The following is a 15,432-nucleotide window of genomic DNA, read 5'->3' on the forward strand; positions in this document are numbered from 1 at the left end:
ACCTTCACAATGAAGAGTCTCATGTCAGAAAAGCAACACTACAGACTCAATGGTCTCGGCTGTAAGGCTTGTACCTCAGCACTAAACTACAACTTGTCAGCATTCTTCGAAATATCTTCTTTTGTGTTTAACAGAAAAAAGGAACTCAAACAGATTTAGAACAAGTAAAGGGTGAGCTAGTAATTTTCTGAGTGAACTACCCCTTTACGAATAACACAAATAAAGGGCAGATCAGACTATAAAGTAAAAGATCTTCACTATGAAGAAACCAACACAACACAACACGTTCAGACTCAACAGTCTGTGCTGTAAGACTCGTACCTCAGCAATGGTCTGAGGAGCTCCAGTGTTTCCCACAATGCCGTTTCCATTGGGCTCGGCAGTGACGGAGCGCTCCACCTCTTCACCCACACCTCCACCATCATCACTGATGCTCTCTCCGCTCTCCTGCATCTCCTCCAGGGTGATGGTGAACTGGGCGAGGGTCCGTACCATCTGCAGCATGCGGCATGCGTGTCCCCCCCGCCCCGCAGACGGCGGCAATATAACTACCCCTAGCCCAAAATCCCCTGACCCAGCAGCTCAATCACGCAGCAACAGGCTGAAGAAGAGTCAGATCAGCTCCATAAGGATGAATGTATATGAAAATAAAGCTTTAAATCCAAGACCCTTTAAAAATCCCAAGAGCTGGACAGGGAGACGTATTTGAAGGCTTGTGTAATGTCGTTCGCTCTCTCCTTCTGAGGCAGGTAGACGGAGAAAGAGAGAGAGAGAGACAGTAAACACAGAGAGAGAGAGAGAGAGATCAGTGTGTAATGAGAGGCAGCAGCTCTCCAACAGCTGATCTCAGAGCAGCGCTTACAGACAAGGCCAATCCATGACTGATCACATGCTGAGCGGCTGGATTGGCTCAGGCTGGAGAGGATGGAAGCTGAGAGGTGTGGCTGTGTCTCTATGGCAACCAGGAGGCGGGGACTTGATTGACTGACAGAGAGATTCTCCTATTATGTATAGAAGTCAGAAGTATTAGCTCCTCTGAATGATTAGCCCCCCTGTATATTTGTTTTCCCCAAATTCTGTTTGACGCAAATAATAACACATTTCTAAACATGATTAGCATGGTAAATGTTAAAAAACGCAGCATTAAATGGGCAAGAGATAGGGTATAAGTAAGGTAAATGTTCAAACTGTGAATTACTTGAATAGAAATGGCTCCTGGTGTCACGGTGGCGCAGTGGGTAGCACGATCGCCTTACAGCAAGAAGAACGCTGGTTCACATTTCTGTGTGGAGTTTGCATGTTCTCTCCGTGTTGGCGTGGGTTTCCTCCTGGTGCTCTGGCTTCCCCCACAGTCCAAACACATGCGCTATAGGGGAATTGAATAAACTAAATTGGCCATAGTGTATGTGTGTGAATGTGAGAATGTATGGGTGTTTCCCAGTACTATACCAGGGTATTACCATGGTAATTTCATATCAAACTAGGACATTTACTGTTACTGAGATAAATGTAAAATAAAAACTCCTGGCTTTACTATGGTAGATGTCAAATAAACAGCGTATTACTATGGTAATTGTCACATCATTACGATGGGTGTTACTATAATATTACCAGGTTACTACCTTGGTATTATCATATCAAACTAGGACATTTACTGTTACTAAGACAAACGTCAGAAGTAAAAAAATAATAATAAAATCTTCTGGCTTTACTATGACAAATATCCAAGAAACAAAGTATTACCATGGTAATAAACACATTATTATCATGAGCCTTACTCATGACTAATATATTATTACCAGGGTATTACCATGGTATTATCATATAAAACTAGAACATTATTGTTACTAAAGGTTAAAAGAAAAAAAAAACTTTCTGACTTTAGTTTGGCAAATGTTTAAGAAACGGTATTACTATGGTTAATGCCATATTATTACCAGGGTATTACCATATCATTACCAAGGTATTACCATTGTATTATCATATCAAGCTAGGACATTTACTGTTAGATAAATGTCAAAAGCAAAAAAGCCTGGCTTTACCATCGCAAATGTCTAAGAAACAGGTATTTACTATGGTAAATGCCACATTAATTATATGTGTATTACCATAGTATTACCATGGTATTATCATATCAAACTAGGACATTTACTGTTACTAAGATAAACGTCAGATGTAAAAAAAATAAAATAAATAAAAATAAAAATAAAAAACACCTGGGTTTATCAAGGCAAATATCTAAAAAATGTAGTATTACCATGGGTATTACCATATTATTACCAGGATATTATCATATTATTACCAGGGTATTACCATATTATTACCAGGATATTATCATATTAATACCAGGGTATTACCATATTATTACCAGGATATTACCATATTATTACCAGGATATTATCATATTATTACCAGGGTATTACAATGGTATTATCATATCAAACTAGGACATTTACTGTTACTATGATAAAGGTCAAAAGAATAAAAACCTCCTGGCTTTACTATGGCAAATGTTTAAGAAACAGGGTATTACTATGGTAAATGCCATATTATTACCAGGGTATTAACATATTATTACCAGGGTATTACCATTGTATTATCATATCAAGCTAGGACATTTACTGTTACTAAGATAAATGTCAAAAGCAAAAAACGCCTGGCTTTACCATCACAAATGTCTAAGAAACAGGGTATTACTATGGTAAATGCTGCATTATTAACATGTGTATTACCATATTATTAACAGGGTATTACTATGGTATTATCATATCAAACTAGGACATTTACTGTTACTATGATAAAGGTCAAAAGAATAAAAACCTCCTGGCTTTACTATGGCAAATGTTTAAGAAACAGGGTATTACTATGGTAAATGCCATATTATTACCAGGGTATTAACATATTATTACCAGGGTATTACCATTGTATTATCATATCAAGCTAGGACATTTACTGTTACTAAGATAAATGTCAAAAGCAAAAAACGCCTGGCTTTACCATCACAAATGTCTAAGAAACAGGGTATTACTATGGTAAATGCTGCATTATTAACATGTGTATTACCATATTATTAACAGGGTATTACTATGGTATTATCATATCAAACTAGGACATTTACTGTTACTAAGATAAATGTCAGAAGTAAAAAACTCCTGGCTTTACTATGGTAAATATCTAAGAAATGTAGTATTACCATGGTCATTGCAACATTACCAGGCTATTACCTTTTCAGACCAGAACATTTGCTATTACTTAGATCAATATAAAAAACCTCCTGGCTTTACTATGGTAAATGTCAAAGAAACAGGGTATTGCCATGGTAAATGCCATACTATTACCAGGGTGTTACCATATTATTACCAGGGTATTACCATTGTACTATAATATCAAACTGGAATGTTTACTGTTACTTGGATATATGTAAAAACATCTCCTGGCATAACTATAGTAAATGTCTAAAAACCAGGGTATTACTGTGGTAAATGCCACATTTTTAACATGGGTGTTACCATATTATTACCACGGTAGAACCACGGTATTATCATATCAAACTAGATCATTTACTGTTACTAAGGTGAATGTTAAAATTAAAAAAACTCCTGGCTTTACTATGGTAGTAGATGTCTAAGAAACAGGGTATTATGGTAAATGGCACATTATTAACATTAGTATAACATGGGTGTTACCATATTATTACCAGAGTATTACCATATCAAACCGGAACATTTACTAATACTTAGATAAATGTAAAAAAAACCCTCCTAGTTTCACCATGACAAATGTCTAAGAAACAGGGCATTAGCGTGGTAAATCCCATATTATTACTAGGGTATTACCACATTATAACCAGGGTATTACCATGGTATTATATCAAACTAGAACATTTACTGTTTTTTAAAATGAATGTCAAAAGAAAAACTCCTGGCTTTACTATAGTAAATGTGGTAAGAAACATGGTATTACCATGGTAAACATGCAATAATGCATTATATCCCAAATGTCTACAGCCATAGTATTAGCATAACCAAACAACAAACCATTCGCAATGTAAAAATCATCCAGACAACCACAACACTTCTCTTTCCAATAATCACTTCCAGACTCTCACTTTCAACTTTTTTTTCTTCCTCTGTTCTACTCATGTCAAATCTGCGCTTTAAACCTACTGTATTATTTTTAGCCCAGAGGTTGTTCGGCATATTTTGGGGTGGTGGAAGCCATTATCAGCAAGTGCATTCATTCATTCATTCATTCATTTTCTTGTCAGCTTAGTCCCTTTACTAATCAGGGGTCGCCACAGCGGAATGAACCGCCAACTTATCCAGCAAGTTTTTATGCAGCGGATGCCCTTCCAGCCACAACCTATCTCTGGGAAAACAAGTGCATTTGTGCTGATGCATTATTGACCTGCATAGAGGCTTTATAAACACCTGAGAAGACACTGTCTAACCCAGTCATCAACGTAGGATCTCACAGCTTGGCACTGGCAGGTCAGGCCTTGCCTTCGGAAAGCACTTGCAGTCATGAATAATTAAGAAGCCGGCTCTTCTCATAGGATAAGAAAACTCAGCTATGAATAATAATGAGAAACCGACACGTCATCACTTCCTTAGAGTTTTGCGCTATGTCGCTGATTTTGATCCTGCCCCAAAAATCATTTTAAACCCGGAAGATGAAATTAGCTGACAAAAGCTCAAAATTATCCAGTTTTCCCCCACAATTACAAGCTAACAAATGCTAACATTGTCTTAATATATGCTCAACACACACAAATCTGTTAAAATTTTAAAAAAGTACTCGAGGGTTTCGTGAACCTTTAAGAATATTTCAATTATAGCCATTTTAACAGATTAATAAAAAGATCAGAATGTGAAAATGCATATCTTAAATAAATAAATAAATAATAATAAAAGTTAACAAAAAAGTGCAAGGTAAAGAGTAAGAGAGGCTGCGATTTCTGCTACCAGATCTATTATCAGCTGTCAGACTTCCACATGAAAATATGTATCGCGAAATTAGCTCAGTTTATGAATATTAATGATTAATAATCACAAGTTATTATAATTATGAATATTCAGAATTAACTTATAGTTAATTAATCAAAATAAATATAACAATGACCTTGCCTGCTTGTCTGAGCGGACTCTGTAATTTTTTATTTATTTACAAAGGGAATTATAACTACTTCCTAGTGAAGTAGATGAATAGTTTAGAAGTTTTAGTAAACTTTTTCTTTTTTTAACACGTATTTTTATTGACAATATACATAACATTGTGTAGAATGTGAGAATGCAAAGAGACTTTAACAATTAGCAAAGACAAATAATAATAACAAAAGAAAAATACAAATACAACCCACCCAGCCACCCCCCCATCCAAACAAGGTGTAATCGTCACAAATTTTGTCAAAGCATTTCTTATTTTGATGTTACGTTAAGAAAGTTGAAATGGCTGATGGTAATAATAAATAAAAACAGTAATATACAGAATAATGCACAAATAAATTACATTTACATATATGATAAAACATCAAATTAAAACAATTACATAAATAAGAGAAAGTAAAAACAACAACAGCAAAAAACACTTGCAAAACTAACTATAATTATACAAAATAATACGTTATTAAAGTCTAACAGAGGTAATGTGTCCAGAAATGGTCCCCAAATATAATCAAAGTCGTTGAGCTTTTGTCTGACTGAATACAATATTTTCTCAGGAGTACTATAAGATACAAGCTCATTGATCCAGTGTTTTTTCCAGGGAAGTTTTAGTAAACTTAATAAGCTTGTAGCAAGGATCTATCGTTAAAGGGCCCTGTGTTTCAGCAGGGTGTTTTCACACCTCTAGTTTGGAAAAAGTCAGGAAAGTGGGTGTGTCCAGCTCTGTTTGGGTGGGAGTGTCAGGGGAGGAAAAGAGGGAAGGTTTTGCATAAAAATGGGAGTGTCCGTTTTGGCACATGCTGATTTTTACAGAGGCAAAGCAAACATACTTACCATACACTCCACCTTGATTGGTGGGTTCGTTCAGCTTTACACACAAACTTTAAAGTGCATTACATATCAAACTCACAGGCCACACTAACATTAAACTTTCAAATTAAGGTGTGGCCACAAACTTTAGCCTGCGGGCCGCGAGATTTGAGACCCCTGATCTAAATAAACAAACAAATTTAGACTATAAAATAATGTGCAGTTGAAGTCCGAATTATTAGCCCCCTGAATTATTAGCGCCCCTGTTTATTTTTTCCCCCAATTTCTGTTTAATGGAGGGAAGATTGTTTCAGCACATTTCTAACCATAATAGTTTTAAAAACTTATTTCTAATAACTGATTTATTTTATCTTTGCCAAGATGACAGTAAATAATATTTGACTAGATATTTTTCAAGACACTTCTACACAGCTTAAAGTGACATTTAAAGGCTTAACTAGGTTAATTAGGTTAACTAGGCAGGTTAGGGTAATTAGGCAAGTTATTGTATAATGATGGTTTGTTCTGTAGATTATTGAAAAAAAAAATGCTTAAAAGGGCGAATTATTTTGTCCCAAAAATGTTTTTAAAAAAATTAATAACTGCTTTTAATCTAGCCGAAATAAAACAAATAAGACTTTCTCCAGAAGAAAAAATATTATCAGACATACTGTGAACATTTCCTGAATCTGTTAAAAATAATTTGGGAAATAAAAAAATAATAATAATAAATTAAATCAAAAGGGGGCAACATTCCATATACATTCCATTTTTTTCATCAGTTCATTTCATTTCCATCCGCTTTTAGCCCTGTCGGAGTTCAACATACACCAGAAACAAGTCTGACTTTTGCTGCCAATGCCAACCGAACTCCTACTCTGTTCTTACAGGGACGAGACTGCCCTTAACAGAGCCCCTCTGATCAGACTCCCAGAGCACCCTCCACAGAATTCCACATATACAATCCACCCAAACCAAAACCTTGATTTGATTTTTCGATTATTTTCGAACAAAATATCATACATAAAAAATATCATTAAAAAAAAAAAAAAAACATTTCAACATGGCCGAAAATGGAGAGGGATAAAGCACAAGCTTATTATTTACCCACCCCATTACCACATACATCATCAAAACCTTCTGGCCAAAAGTTGCTTTTAAACAAACAAACAAACAAACAAACAAACAAACAAACAAACAAACAAACAAACAAATAAATAAATAAACAAATAAATAAATTAATGATAAATTAAATAAATAAATAAATAAATGAATAAACAAATAAATAGATAAACGAATAAATAAATTAATAAATAATTAAATAAATGAATGAATGAATGAATGAATAAATAATTGAATAAATAAATAAACAAATAAATAATTAAATAAACAAACAAACAAATAAATAAATACATAACACTCCATCCTCATGTAAACCAAGTTGCCAGAATTATGAAATGTGATGCATCTTCCTGATCTTCAGTAATATAATTGAATGCAGCAGCAGACAATACCTGACCCAGATCTCCATGTGACGCACACACACCTCATTTATTAATCGCTCGCATCATCAATACAACTCATTGAATCACACCATTTTCCATTTTCACCATCTATGAATGAGAAGCCACTTATTGCTTTTTTCCTGTGCATAAAATGTGTTTATTAATGAAAGCAGACAGCAAGAGCGGATTCGCTCGGCTAAATACAGGCAATAAATTCAAAGGAAATAGAGAAATGATGTTAGCCGTCAACTCTGACCTACATTCTGTGCTCTCAAAACAAAAATAATACAGCTTTAAAATCCCCTGACTGCATTTAAGGCTCATTCTCACCTATTAAACTACCGGAAAACTCAGGATAAATCACATTAACTGGGTGCTCGGATGGTTTTTCCTGCACTGTGTATGGAGCTTTACTGAAGACAAACTAACAAAGCAAGGACAAGACACAATGCTGAAGTCAGATATTCTGCTTTGAAAATGTGAGTTACGTGTCGGAACGTCTGTCTTTGTTTGGTTCTTTATACCTGCCCACTGCCAGTTAAGCCAATAATATTTCAGCACCCAGGTTGCCTTGATGGAAAACAGCGTATTTCATTCATTCAGTCAGGAAGGCTCTCAAAGCATGTGTCCACAACCAAAATGCAACCTCCAGTGGACAGTAGCAGACTCTAAAATGAGATGCAGATTCAGAGTTCCACATGAGGTGGTTATTATTTAGCAAATAATATAAATATAGTAGTGCCCTTACTGCACTCCAATGTAAGGTTTATAATCTAATTAATACCTGTTAAACCTCTTTAACATTATGAAATGTACACGCTGAATCACTGATAGGTGTTGACTTGCACTGAAGCTCAAAAATCTAATAAATAAATAAATAAAATCAGACACCAGCAAACAAATCTAAACATGTCTAAACCTTTTGTGTGAATAAAAAAATAAAACAAACAAATTTTTTTAAATAATAAAAATGAAATAAAATAAATCTGAAACCTGCTAAAATAACAAAAAAATTACTGTAAATAAAAAATACAATTAAATATGTTAAAAATGTCTAAAAAATTTTTTGTGAATAAAAACAAAACAAAAAAGTTGTAAAAAATGAAAATAAAATAATCAACAATCAGTTCAAATGACTAAAATACATTAAAATATAGAAATAAAAAGTATACATACATATAAGAATAAAATAATATAATTCAGAAACCAGCAAACATGTCTAAAACTTTAATAAAATTGAGCTAATCTGAGCAAATCTGAAATTTTGCTGTAAACAAAATAAATAACACAAAATACAAATATATTAAAAATAAAAAATTAAGTAAAAAAAAAGGAAAACAAAAACGAAATCAGTAAACAGCAAACATGCCGAAAAAGCTTATGTGAATAAAAAGACAATAAAGAAAACTATTTTTAAACAAAAAAAATTAAAATAAATAAACAAAACAAAAATTTGTAAAAACATCTATTAAATTTGTAAAAAATTTTATTAAATGTATTAAATACCTAGAAAGCAGCTAAAATTACAAAAACACATCACTGTGAATAAAATAAATAAAATACAATAAAATATGGAAAAAAATTAATTATCAAAAGAATAAAATAAAATACAACTCAGAAACCAGCAAACATGTCTAAAATTTCAATGTGAATAAAAAATAAAACAAAAAATAAACTTTTTTTTTTAAATAAACATAAAAATAAATTAAAGCTCAGCAAAAATGTCTCAAATCTTATGCTCATGAAAAAAAGTTAAACTGCGTCACACACACCTCTAAATTTCACTACATTCATACCTCCTCAAAGCCCGACTGCAGTAAAATCATGTAAATTGGCTTTTGCAGTATGGGACGGGATGGTTATTTGTATTATTAAGTGTTTATTTAATATTATTATGTACTTAATTCATGTTTTTAAAAGCATGAAACATAATTTGTGCTGTTCAATGCATGCGCTCTAAGGATGCATGTCCCCACCAGTGTCAAGAGCAAATCTACGCCCTTGTTCAGTAGACAATCAGAAAACAAATATTGCTTAAGGGGGCTTATAATTTTGATGTTAAAATGGTTAAAAATAATTTAAAACTGCTTTTATTCAAGCTGAAATAAAACAAATAAGTCTTTCTCCAGAAGAAAAATATTATAGGAAATACTGTGAACAATTCCTGAATCTGTTAAACATCATTTGGGAAATACTTGAAAAAGGAAAAAAAATTAACAGGAGGGTGAATAAATTTGACGAATACTGTAATACAACTGTATACGCTCAATGAAGAATGTGTAGTTTGGGGAATGAATCTCTATGGAGCATTCAATAACAGACTGTCCCACCAGCAGGGGGTGCCAATGTGCTCATATGCAACAAAAACTAAATAAAAGTTGCGCTTTGATGCCCATTGAAATCAACACAATAAAAGATCACAGCAGCATCAACGTCTATTCTCACATCTGGACGGCAACTGTTGGACTCTCTTACTGCGTCTCCAAACACAAAAACTTTGACGCGGGCGGAGAAACTGTGAGCGTTACTGTATCACGCGGCTGAAAGGAGCCATTGTTTGTGTCTAAGAGAGGGAGAAAAGCAGTGTGGCGGATCCGAACGCTGCTGGGGGAAAAAAAAAAGGAAAAGAAAAGTGTGTGAGAGAGGAATCAGAGACGTGAGCCATATGATATCATGGGAAACCACTACATGATAACTGGATATTTTTGGGTCAAGGATGAATGACGCGTTTACACTTTCAAAGCAGTTAATAGAAATATAATTAACACTTTAACAAAAACATCTGATTTGGTAACACTTAAATGAGGACACTGCAATAAAAATGCAGTCAGAATATCTTTACGTTCTTAAATCATAAAGCATTTTCTAGACCAGAACTTTTCAGTCTGTGACCCCTCAAATAACAATGCCAGTGACTTGCGGCCCACAAATTCCTCGGAGGTGGTTTTAAATATACAAACGTTCTGCACACAACAATAGGTCTATATAAATATGAGCATATTGACAAAACAAAATAGTGCAACAGTCTAACAAACATAGTCATTTGTTTAATTTAATATTAAACTCAGCTAACTGTTCTACATCTGCACAACTCTGGTTTGGTTTGCACTCATTGCCATATGCCCTTATGCCGAGTTCAGACTGCATGATTTTCAAAGTAGTCGTGTCACAGATGTTTTCACACTGCTTGACTATCTGGGCTAGCGTTTCGTCGCTGCTTTGTTTACACTGCAAGATGGATCGGTGACAGGGACTTTCACATTGCATGACTTTACTATAGGAAGAATCGCCGACAACTTCGTCCAAACTACGTCTCACAGCCAAAAACACGTAGTATATCTTTTGTTATTAACTACATAATGAGAAAGAAGCCTTTAATGGGGTGGAACATGTACATGTTTGCTCACCTGGGTTTAAAGGGAATCAGCCATTTCTCCTCAACATTGATAATAAACTAATTTCTTTCTGAATTAAACGTCAAACAGACACGGTTGCTCCTGAGTCCTGTCAAACCTCCACTAGTTTTTCCTCCATTTCGTGGGTCCAAATAAACCGAAAAAGAGCGCTTTTAACTTCTCCCCCAGCCTCCCGCTGGCCTGCAGCAGGTATACACACACACGCACACACAAGTGAAAGCTGCTCTCTCATTGGCTGTAGGCGATCGCTGATGTTATTTTCAGTCAAAACTCAATTCACACAGCATGATTTGAATCGCCGACAGCTGAGAGTAATGTAATTTCGCTTCTCCATATGTCCTGTACATGTGGTTGAATTGACAGTAAAGCTGACTTGACTAATGAGACTGGTGGACACAATGTAGTCAGCACAAGTCTATTCTTGATTTAATTTTGGAGATCGCTAATCAGAGATGATTCTCAATATTCAGTTGTGACCTGTATTTATTTTTAATACAGGCCACATTCTGTATTAAAAATAATACAAAATAAATAACATAAAATACAAATATATTAAAAATAAAAAATTAAGTAAAAAAAAGAAAAACAAAAACAAAATCAGTAAACAGCAAACAAGCCGAAAAAGTTTATGTGAATAAAAAGACAATAAAGAAAACTATTTTTAAACAAAAAAATAAATAAATAAATAAACTAAATAAATATAAATAAATATATATAAACTAAATAAAAAATTAATTAATTAATTAATTAAAATAAATAAACAAAACAATTTATTTACACAATGTATACACAATGTAGTCAGCACAAGTCTATTCTTGATTTAATTTCGGAGATCGCTAATCAGAGATGATTCTCAATATTCAGTTGTGACTTGTATTTATTTTTAATACAGGCCACATTCTGTATTAAAAATAATAATTCTCTTTTCAGCAACTACGCCCCTCGCTGCTGGAATCAGCTTCCAGAAATGATCAGATGTGCTCCAACATTAGGCATGTTCAAATCAAGACTGAAAACACATGTGTTTAGCTGTGCCTTTACTGAATGAGCACTGTGCTGCGTCCAACAGATCACACTATTATGTTTTTCTTTTATTTTTCATTATCTTATAACACAGGTGTCAAACTCAGTTCCAAAGGGGCCGCAGCTCTGCACAGTTTAGTTCCAACCCTAATTAAACACACCTGATCAAACTAATTAAGTCCTTCAGGCTTGTTTGAAACCTACAGGTAAGTGTGTTGGAGCAGGGTTGGAACTAAACTGTGCAGGGCTTCGGCCCTCCAGGAATTGAGCTTGACACCCCTGTCTTATAACCTATTTTAACACATTTTTATCCGTTTTATCAATTTTTTATTCTTATTTTTTATAATTCTTATTATTTGTTTTTCTTTTCTTATACTTGTCTCTTTTATTCCTGTTTATGCAAAGTACTTTGAATTGCCACTGTGTATGAAATGTGCTATAGAAATAAACTTGCCTTGCCTTAATGTATAGGTTTGACATAAAGGTGGTAGAAAGTTTAACCTGGTGCTATAAAATCAGTCTGATACTATTGCTGTGTTGTTAATCTAAGGTAAACACACTAATCCTATGAATAAAATAATTTAAAGGTTGATGGCTTTTGTTGTCTTCTGTGGGTGATGGTTAAAATATGGTAATTCTAATAGTTTAATAACATTGTTTTGACTTTTGAAAATCACCAAGTGACACCCCAGGGGGTCCCGACCCCCACTTTAGGAACCACTGTTGTGGAAAAATATTGTTTTGTTTTCAGAAATAATAAGGCCCAATATCAATTCTACCCCTTAGCCCTTCCCCCTACCCCTCGTTTTGTGCGTTCACGCCAAGGGGTAGGGGTGTCTCAGTTCTCTTTAGCTTGAAGGCATAGGGCTAAGGGGAAGGGGTGAATAGCCCTTCGAACAAAGATTTTTCAGGACCACACTCGAAACCAAGGGGTAAGAAAATTTCCCAGAATATTTTGTCATTATTACAAATTTTTAAGACAAACAAACACATTTAATGTGTTTAATTTAATGTTTTCCCGTCATGCTACTGTCACGTTTAAAAAAAAAAAAAAGGCTCAATTTCGCTAAACTCCTGTACAACAGTCCTACAACATTCTGACACTCGATGACACTCGAATCCCTGGTCAGCAATGTCTAGTGGCTGTCAATGAGCTTTTTACAGTGTCTGCTATAATGTTAATGTTGTTTTCGTGTGTTTACATAGATGAATATGGACACTGTGTAAATACACAGTAAAGTTACGATCTTATTGCCACATTAGATCGTTATGATGACATGATATATGCCTTCAGTGATCTCCTGGAGATAAGTACCAAAAAATAGCACAACTGGAATCACTACAGTAGTCGCCATCGTCTGATCTCACAGCAGAAGCAGGAGATCGCGATGACATATGATGACGTGTGCAGGTGCTGTAGTGCTGTCGCAATTCTTAGGGGTAAATTTTGAAGCCCTTCCCCTTCACCCTCGATTGTAAGGGCTAAGGGGAAGGGGTACAAAAATAGAATTGAGATTGGGCCCAAGTCAAATCAAGTGAGTTTCTATGCAAATATAACAGCCAATAGAAATATATGTGACACTTTTACAACAACATCTAATTTGGTAGCACTTTTTAAATCAGGACAGTGCAAAAAATGCTGAGTGCATGAGTTCTTAAATCAAGAAGCATTTTCTAGACAAGCTAAAACATATCGTCTTGTTTTCAGAAATGAGTCAAATGAAGTGAGTTTCTATTAAAATATAACAGCCAATATAAATATATGCGACATTTTTACAAAAACATCTGATGTGGTAACACTTTAAAAACCTTACTACTTTGTTGGAGAGCAGCGAGTGCACTATTCTATGCTTCTGAATGACTGTATGTAAATTTCTGTCATGTTTTGTCTTGTGCAAACAACCAATTTTTTTAATCACTGTAAATCTAGTAATGTAGCGTGTTGTTAAAACCTGCTCACCTAATGTTGAAGTTTGTAATATTTATGGTATTTTCATGCTTTAGAAGAGTCAAAAACTCACATACAGCACCTTTAAAGTGTACAGTGGATGTCAATGGCTGCATTTTCCCCAACATCATAAAAGTTTAGAACCAATAGAGTGAAAGTACATTGTCATTTTGTGGTGAACTATCCCTTTAAAGGACTTCAACAATATCCACACAACTGATACTAATCATTAATGTAATAATAATTCATGTTTGTTTTTACTGCACACTGGAACAAAGAAATGCACCTTGCTGTGTGTTAGACACTTCTTTCAACAACATTGAAAAATAATAATCTTATAAATCTCTAACTTTTGAATGGAAGCATTATTGCATGGCAAATTAGATTTTAAAAGCAAACATCAGTGAAAAACATCACAAACAACATGGACTGCATGTTTTCAGCATAATCTCTCGCTCTCTCTGGAAACGTTTGAAACAAACGGGTGAAGTGTTCAAAACCATTAAAAACAACATGCTCTGTTATGTCAAGCTTCACTTCATGTAATTTCAGATTTATTCACTTATAACTGGACCCATCTGGGCCGGAGCGAGCTGAAACCACAGCGTGGATCAAAACTCAGATTATTATAGCATGTGACGAACGCTGAATTTAATGACAGACGCGACCAAATAGGGACAAATGAACGGATTCAGTCCTTAAAGAGACAGTTCACCCAAAAATAAAAATAAAAATATGTCATTTAGTATTACCTTCCACACCTGTTTGAGTTTCTTTCTTCTGTTGAACACAAAATAAGATATTTTGAAGAATGTCAAAAAAAAAAAAAAAAAAAAGGTAGCCATTGATTTCTAGGATTTTTTTTTCTACCATAGATGTCAATAGCTACTGGTTACCAGCAGGGCTTATGGTTACCAGATTAGAAAAAAAATGACGGGCCAATGTTTTGTTTTGCTGAAGTATATATTGTATTACAATATGAATATAATTTCACCAGATGACTTGAATAGCTCTATTTGAAAATAATTTATCGTTTTAGACTGACTGAGATGATTTTGTAGGGTAGTGCATCGACACAAAATATAAAATACGAATTGCAATAAATAAATAAATAAAATAATATAAATAAACAAATCATTCAAATGAATAAAGAAATAAATTCAAATAAATAATAAACTAATATAAATATAAATAAATAAAAATATAAATAAACTAATAAAAATAAATATAGACAACAATAAATAAATAAATTTAATAAAAATAATAAACAAACAAAGAAATACATAAACAAAATAAATACATAAAATAAATAAACTAACAAAAATAAATATAGAAATTAATAATAAATAAATAAAATAAAATAATCAATAAACAAATAGATAAACAAAATAAATAAATACATAAATAAAACAAACAAAAAATAAACAACTAAAGCTAACAAAAATAAATGTAGAAATTATCAATAAATAAACAAATAAAAATAACACAGAAATAAATTAATGAATAATTGAATAATTGAATAAATAAATAAATAAATAAATAAATAAATAAATAAATAAATAAATAAA

General features: G+C 33.5%; 1 protein-coding gene across 17 annotated transcripts in view; it reads right to left on the reverse strand.

The window, feature by feature from the left end:
- arhgef17 (Rho guanine nucleotide exchange factor (GEF) 17) overlaps positions 1–15,432 on the reverse strand; it is a 163,110-nt gene that overhangs the window by 67,404 nt on the left and 80,274 nt on the right. For 10 of the 17 annotated variants that reach the window (XR_015514069.1, XR_015514066.1, XR_015514070.1 and 7 more), the window contains exon 1: positions 322–897. Coding sequence is in view for 2 of the 10 variants with exons in the window: in XM_087291297.1 (XP_087147423.1) it covers positions 322–504 (183 nt within the window). In the remaining 8 variants the exon portion in view is untranslated. 17 annotated transcript variants of the gene reach the window in all.

The sequence above is a fragment of the Danio rerio genome, chromosome 18 (assembly GCF_052040795.2).
Source record: "Danio rerio strain M-AB ecotype USA chromosome 18, GRCz13ab, whole genome shotgun sequence".
In the NCBI taxonomy this organism is placed as follows: domain Eukaryota; kingdom Metazoa; phylum Chordata; class Actinopteri; order Cypriniformes; family Danionidae; genus Danio; species Danio rerio.